Raw genomic sequence first — 6,412 nt, forward strand, 5'->3', positions numbered from 1 at the left:
TTGCTTGGGAAGCCATTTTTGGGATCTCCAGCCAAATATCCATCTGGAAAAGCAGTCGGACTGGGTGCATTTACAAAAAACTGCAAGAAAACCCCAAATGACTTGTTCTCAATGCCCTTCACCCATAGCCTGGCTGGAGCATCCCCTTCCCAACCACACTAGAGTGCTGAGGTTCCCCATATCCCTGCCCCATCCCAGCACCCACCTCCTGCCTCTTACGCCTCCAATTTGGGAGATACTCACTAAATAAAGAGGACACTATAGGCAGCCACGACCAGTCCAGCTGTCCAACACACTGCCACGGCCCCACTGCCCACCACGGCCCCCTTGTCACAGATCTTGGTGGTGGGTGGTGCCATGAAAGAGGAGGTGCTAGCGCTTGTTGTCTCTGCAAGGAAGGAGAGTGGATGGTGAGGGGAACTGGGATGCCCTGGGATTCATCCCATAGGAGCAGCCCTGCTCTCCTGCTGGTGTGGATAGGAGCTGGCCCCAAATTGCCCTTTTCAGTGCTATACCATGCTAGGGCTGAGGTGGAGGGCTGGGATGATCCACGGGCTGGTGTGATCCATGAGACTTTCCCTGCTGTGAAAGTGGACCTACTGCTTGGAGTTGTTTGTGGCATCAGGTAGAGCTGAGCATCCTTCTCATCCCCATCCTGACCAGCTGAGCCACTCTATGCACCAGCTCTGTGGGATTTTAGCTAAAAGGTCATGATGAGCCACTAGTGCTCAGCAGAAAGCACCCCTCGCCCACAGAACATTTCAGACACAGCAGGCTACATCTGCTGGACTGGCTCACAGGGTTTGTCCTGCTTTGTACTGGACCAGATGCATTGTCTGTCCCTGCAGAGGGCTGGAGGATTGCAGGGAGTGCTTGGATGGACAGTCATGCTGGCGTAGCTTTGGCCATATCCAGATGGCCCCAGTGTGCCCCTGGCCAGACAGTCTGGGCTGATGCTGGGGACCAAAGAGTGTGTCTCAGCATCTTTCACACTCCATTGAGGTGTCACAGTGGGGCTCAGCCTTGGGGTTGGGATGTCCCACATCAGCCCTGCCTGGCTGCACCAGGCTACAGGGAGGTGTGTGCGAGGAACACGCGTGTGTGTGACAGACACGTGTGCCACCACAGGGAGTGGGCAGGTGACATTGGAAGGGGCATTTGCGTTTAGCACAGTGCAGGTGGCAACAGAAGCAAAATCAAAACACTGACACCAGTGCTGCTGCAAGGTGTTCCTGGACTCCTTCCGGGGGGTTCATCCACCTGGGAATGGCGGGGGGGCCTGCAAATCCCTGCTGCTGCCTCAGCATCCTGGTAGGTGGTCTACCAGGTGCTGTTTCTAAAAGGGGGGTTTCTCTGCACAGGAGTCAAGGAAACCAGTGCAGGGTCTGCTCCATCCCTTCTGGGAAACGGAGGGCTGATAACACCCATTTGGACACAGTCCCAGCTCTTTCCTAGAAACAGAGACTTGTTAACTTGGTGGCTTTTATTTTGAATTGGCATCCCTTGGAGCCACTTTGAGGGGTCGGAGGTGTGGAGGGGGTAGGACTGGAGAGGGGAGGGAGGGCTGGAGGGGGACAGCACTTCAGGGAATAAAAACAACAACAACAACAACAATAGTAATACAATGCCCAGCTTCATTGTCCCACCCCAGGTATCCTGGTGAGAAGGATGCTGGACCCAGGTGAGCTGAGTCAGCATTCTTTAGGGCATGGTTGCACCTGCTGACAGGGCCACAGGTGGGGGCAAAGTACAGGGTGAAGGGCTGCAGCCTGCTCCCCAGTGTTTGGGGGCTGTCCCTGGCTGGGGACAAAGCCTGCATGGAGCCAAAGAGGAGATCCCTCAGCCTGGAGTCCTGGGCTCCTCCTGGATGAAGCCTGTTTGTACTGGGAGGGGGCTCTTACCTGTGATCTGGGCCTCCGTGGTGAGATGCTTGGGCTCCTCTGTCCAGGGGGTGGCATGGACAGCCACGCTCCAGTCACTCCACGTGCCGATGTCATTGTCTTTGGCTGCCACCTGGATGATGTACTCCTTGCCAGCGTAGGCATCCGTGATGGTATGCGATGTCCCATCTGACAGCTCGACCTGAGGGCAGCAATGGGGACAGGAGGGTGGTCAGAGGAGCCCCCAGGAGGTGTAAGACAATCAGTATATTATCTCGGCTAGAAGATGATAACAAGACTTTTGCAGCACTTTTGGAAACACGAGGGCATTTTGGGCAGAGGCACGAGCCCAGGACACGGATGGACAGGGAGGGAGATGCTCCAGCTGCAGCTACACAGAAGGTCTAGAGACCTGGTTCCACGCCCAAACTCACGGCGTCAGAGTGGAGTAGCTTCCTCTAGAGGTCACCAGAAACTAGCAGATGTGTGCGCGGGCTCCCTCGGACATGTTAGGGCAGCTGGGAGCTGGATATTGCAGGCAGTGGGTGGGGTGTGCAACGTGCTTTCAGGGCACCACTGCCAGTGCTGGGAGGAGGCTTCCCCACCAGCAACACCTCTGGCCAGCCTGCTCCCGTGCCTGCTGGCATCCCGTTGTTTTGGCTTGCATCCTTCCAGCTGGGCCCTTGGACAAGGATCAAGTTGTGTCCAGACGTCTTTCCTAGAAACCATTCCCTCTGTCCTGTTGTCACTACTGTCTGAGCCACAGAAGATCCTGCTGTCCTCTCTGCTGCAAAGCGCAAGGGCTTAACCCCATTTAACTCTCCAAGGGATCTCTGATCCACTTGGAGCTTGGCTCAAGGACAGAGGGATGCAGGTGCTCAGCAGAAATGCACCCCCATGGCATGGACAAAAGTGAGCAAACACAGGTGGCTGACAGAGGGGGAGGGCTCAGCATCCAAGTCACTGTCCAGGGATGAAGCTGGACTTGGCCTCAGGGTCCTGAGGGTATGGAGGGGACTAGGGCAGGAGTATCTGGCAGAGGCTAAGTGGGATATTGCCCTCCACCCCATCTCTGAGACAGAGGACCAACATGCTGCCCATTTCAGTAACCCCTGTGGTGCTGTGTGTGGTGTGGGGGGGCACACAGGGGACTCCTCATCTGCTCTGCACCCTGCCCAGACACATTTCTAATAAAGATGCTGCAGGATAAGGGGTGGTGCGGGTCTGACACAGCCCATCTGCAAGCACCAGTGCCCAGCCAGGGGCTCATGCTTGAGCAGAACACGTTTCCCTTCATGGGTGGGGGCAACTTCACGGTGTTGCCTATGTGGGGTCCTCCACATCTCCCCAGCCACCCAGAAGAAGGTCAGGCACAAAATCACGCTGTCCCAGGTAGCACCAACAGCCCAATGACCGGAGGAAGATCAAAACTTCTGCCTGGTCCTTGAAAAAGATGGAAAGGAAAGGAAAGGAAAGGAAAGGAAAGGAAAGGAAAGGAAAGGAAAGGAAAGGAAAGGAAAGGAAAGGAAAGGAAAGGAAAGGAAAGGAAAGGAAAGGAAAGGAAAGGAAAGGAAAGGAAAGGAAAGGAAAGGAAAGGAAAGGAAAGGAAAGGAAAGGAAAGGAAAGGAAAGGAAAGGAAAGGAAAGGAAAGGAAAGGAAAGGAAGAGAAGAGAAGAGAAGAGAAGAGAAGAGAAGAGAAGAGAAGAGAAGAGAAGAGAAGAGATAATAAGAGAAGAAATGAGAAGAGAAGAGAAGAGAAGAGAAGAGAAGAGAAGAGAAGAGAGAAAGATGCACCACTGGGGTGCCCAGGAGGTACCTGGGCCAATGCACCTGTGGGATGAGGCTGCCCTGGCAGTGTGGCTGTACACACACGAGGTCTGGTGTGCATGCCAGACGGTCAGTGCCATTACCCCACTGCTTGCAGGAGTACCTTAAAAGCAGGAACCCACCCTGAGAAAGAACCAGCCCTTTTCCAGTCCCTTCAGTGCAGCACATGCAACACCCCAGCACAGATGCAATCCCTTTGGCATGAAAGCTGCAGCCCCCTCCACGCTTTTACAGCCACTCTGGGGGATTCCTAACAGGAGAAGGGGCTTTCTTGCTCCAAGTGAAAGCCTTTCCCTCCCTATTCCCACTTCCAGGGCTGCATCCAGCCTTCCGCCCAGAATATCGGACCCCTTGGGCTCTGCACTCCCAGCTGCTCCTGCCACCCGACCTGAGCCAGCAGGAGCCTCACATCTGGAGCACATCTGGAGGAAGGCCTGACTGGTCTCCCCACAGCCACCAGGAGCAAAGGGCTTCCTGCTGCCGGCGAGGCTTGAAGTGGTACCAAACCTCAGCAGTGTGGAGAAAGGCGTGTGTCCATCTCACTGCTGCAGGTTTGGGGGCTGGATGGGAGTCCTGCCTCTCCTTGCACCAGCAACTCAGCACTGACCCCCACAGTGCTGGTGGGATGCAAATGGGAATGCTAGTGGTTTCACTGCAGGCTTGTGCCAAGCTGAGACATTCCTAAGCACTTAACCATCAACAGCCAAAGCCCAAATCCATCCCTACCATCCAGGGGACACTCTCCACCGTGACATGGGTCTCACCATCAGGTCTGGCCTGTTGGCATGGGGACAGCTACTCAGGGTGTCTGTTAAGGGGACCTGAGGTCAGAGCCTGCCTGGAAGGAGCCTGACATGGGGGGCAGATGAACACAGTGACCCCAGTGGGGCTCCGTGCAGGGTCTCCCTGAGTTTCCAGCTACATGAAGAGGCTGAGTCAGCCCTGCAGTCACAGGTGCTGCCTCTGTTGTCAGAATAACAGGGTCAGTTCACAGGTCTGGTCCCCAGCAGTCTATACCCATGGGGGGCTATAAGCAGGTCCCATCCTGGAGCAAGGCACAGCCCATCCTGCAGGAAAATGGTTTTGGGCCATTTCACTCTCAGGTGAAAACTGAAATCCTGTGAAGTCTGGGTAGAGGAGGATGGGATAAAAATAAGGAAGGTGCCAGTTCCTCGCATGGATCCTCCAACAAGGGGAGGGTCTTGGCTAAGGCACATCCCACCAGCCCCACCAAGCTCCAGCTCTCCTCAGCCCAGAACCAAAGCCCAAGCTGGACCAGGGTCCCCAGAGGCAATGGGCTCTTGGCACCTACCGCTGCACCCAGCAGAGCTGAGGAGGCAACTTCTGCACCCAGTTCTTACAGGGACACACCTTCACTGCCCAGGCACCTCGGGATGGGTAGGCAGGAGACCCACCAGGTTGTGAATCACCTGGTCTGCTTGGCAGGGCACCTCCCTGCAGTGTAGTGGCACAGTGAGGCTCCCTCTGCCACCCAGACCTTGGGAGCTCTTTGGTGGCATCCAATGTGGATGGCAGTGCTGAGGGAATCAAGTTAAATTAACTCCTAATGATAATTAAATGAAACAAAACCTCATGGGCTGAACTGCCAACTCCCTGCTGACTTGACTCGCTCTATGGTGGCTGGGTGGTGGCTTGGAACTGGAGAATGAGGACAGGGCTCTGAAAGATGCTGGCTTATCCAGCTGGTGTATGACCCTCTCCAAGACTTTCAGGATCCTCTGAAGCCCTGGCTCCTCCCTGGGACCTGCACCAAGCAGGTTGCATGCAGACCAGCCCCACTAAGGTCCTGCTGACCTGGCCAGGCTGCTTTTCCATCAGGAGCATTTTCTCCACCCCAAGAGCCCTCCCAGCCTTCCCTTGGGAGCAATTCCTGCCTCTTTCCACCCACAACCAACCGGCAGCTGAGTGTTTGTAGGTGGTGTGTCACAGGCACAGTGGGGTCAAGTCTGTGCCTTGCCTGGGCAGGGGGAGTGTTCCCCCAGGACCTAGACTAGAGGATCTGGAGGACTTTCCTTGTGGGATCTGGGAGGATGTTGCCCTAAACTCCACTTTAACACAGTAGATAAAAAGAGAAAGCACAGACGACATCATCCATCTCTCCCCACACACACACAACCTCTGGATGCAGAACCTCTGAGCTGGACAGCCAGAGACACATCCAGCATTTGTCATGGTGGGGAGAAAGCGACTGGGTGGGTGCCCATGGCCCAACACAGAAGTGCCACAGCAAATGGGAAAGCCCACAGGGATCAGGTCCAATTGAACACAGACAGGGAGAGACAGAACAGGGGGAAGACACACTGGGGAGGCTGTGGGGGGACGGATGCACACACAGCATCAAAGGCAGAGGGAGAAATTCCTTAATCCGTGTCCTCGCCACACAGAGACAAAAGTTGGAGGAAGGCTGTGCATGTTAGATTTTTTGGCTGGGGCGGGGGGTTGCGTGTCGCTGCCTGCCTTTGTGCACCTGCCAAAAGTCACTCCGACTGGCTGTGAAGTGCTGCCCAGATTAATGAGGGATCAGTAGCCAGTGCAATGCAGAGCTATTAGCATTGTGAAAAAAAAAAAAAGAAAAGAGAAAGAAAAAGAAAAGAGAGAGAGAGGAGAGAGAAATGAAAAAAGCCCTTGAATTCAGATGACAGTTTGCTGAGGACAGCGTGGGCTGGGATCCCATTCCCTGCCAT

General features: G+C 55.0%; 1 protein-coding gene across 5 annotated transcripts in view; it reads right to left on the minus strand.

Moving 5' to 3' along the window:
* Nucleotides 1-209: 209 nt before the first annotated feature.
* The window catches only part of CNTFR (ciliary neurotrophic factor receptor), a 198,194-nt gene continuing 191,991 nt past the window's right edge, over nucleotides 210-6,412 (minus strand). For 3 of the 5 annotated variants that reach the window (XM_017746646.1, XM_017746644.1, XM_017746645.1), the window contains exons 9-10: nucleotides 1,902-2,082; nucleotides 211-388 (exon numbers count right to left, since the gene is read on the minus strand). In XM_017746646.1, the coding sequence (XP_017602135.1) occupies nucleotides 243-388; nucleotides 1,902-2,082 (327 nt within the window). In that variant the 3' untranslated portion in view covers nucleotides 211-242. Of the gene's footprint in view, nucleotides 389-1,901; nucleotides 2,083-6,412 lie in introns of all 5 variants that reach the window. The other 2 variants (XM_017746643.1, XM_008643005.2) reach the window with 2 other exon arrangements.

The sequence above is a fragment of the Corvus brachyrhynchos genome, unplaced genomic scaffold (assembly GCF_000691975.1).
Source record: "Corvus brachyrhynchos isolate BGI_N302 unplaced genomic scaffold, ASM69197v1 scaffold139, whole genome shotgun sequence".
NCBI lineage: Eukaryota > Metazoa > Chordata > Aves > Passeriformes > Corvidae > Corvus > Corvus brachyrhynchos.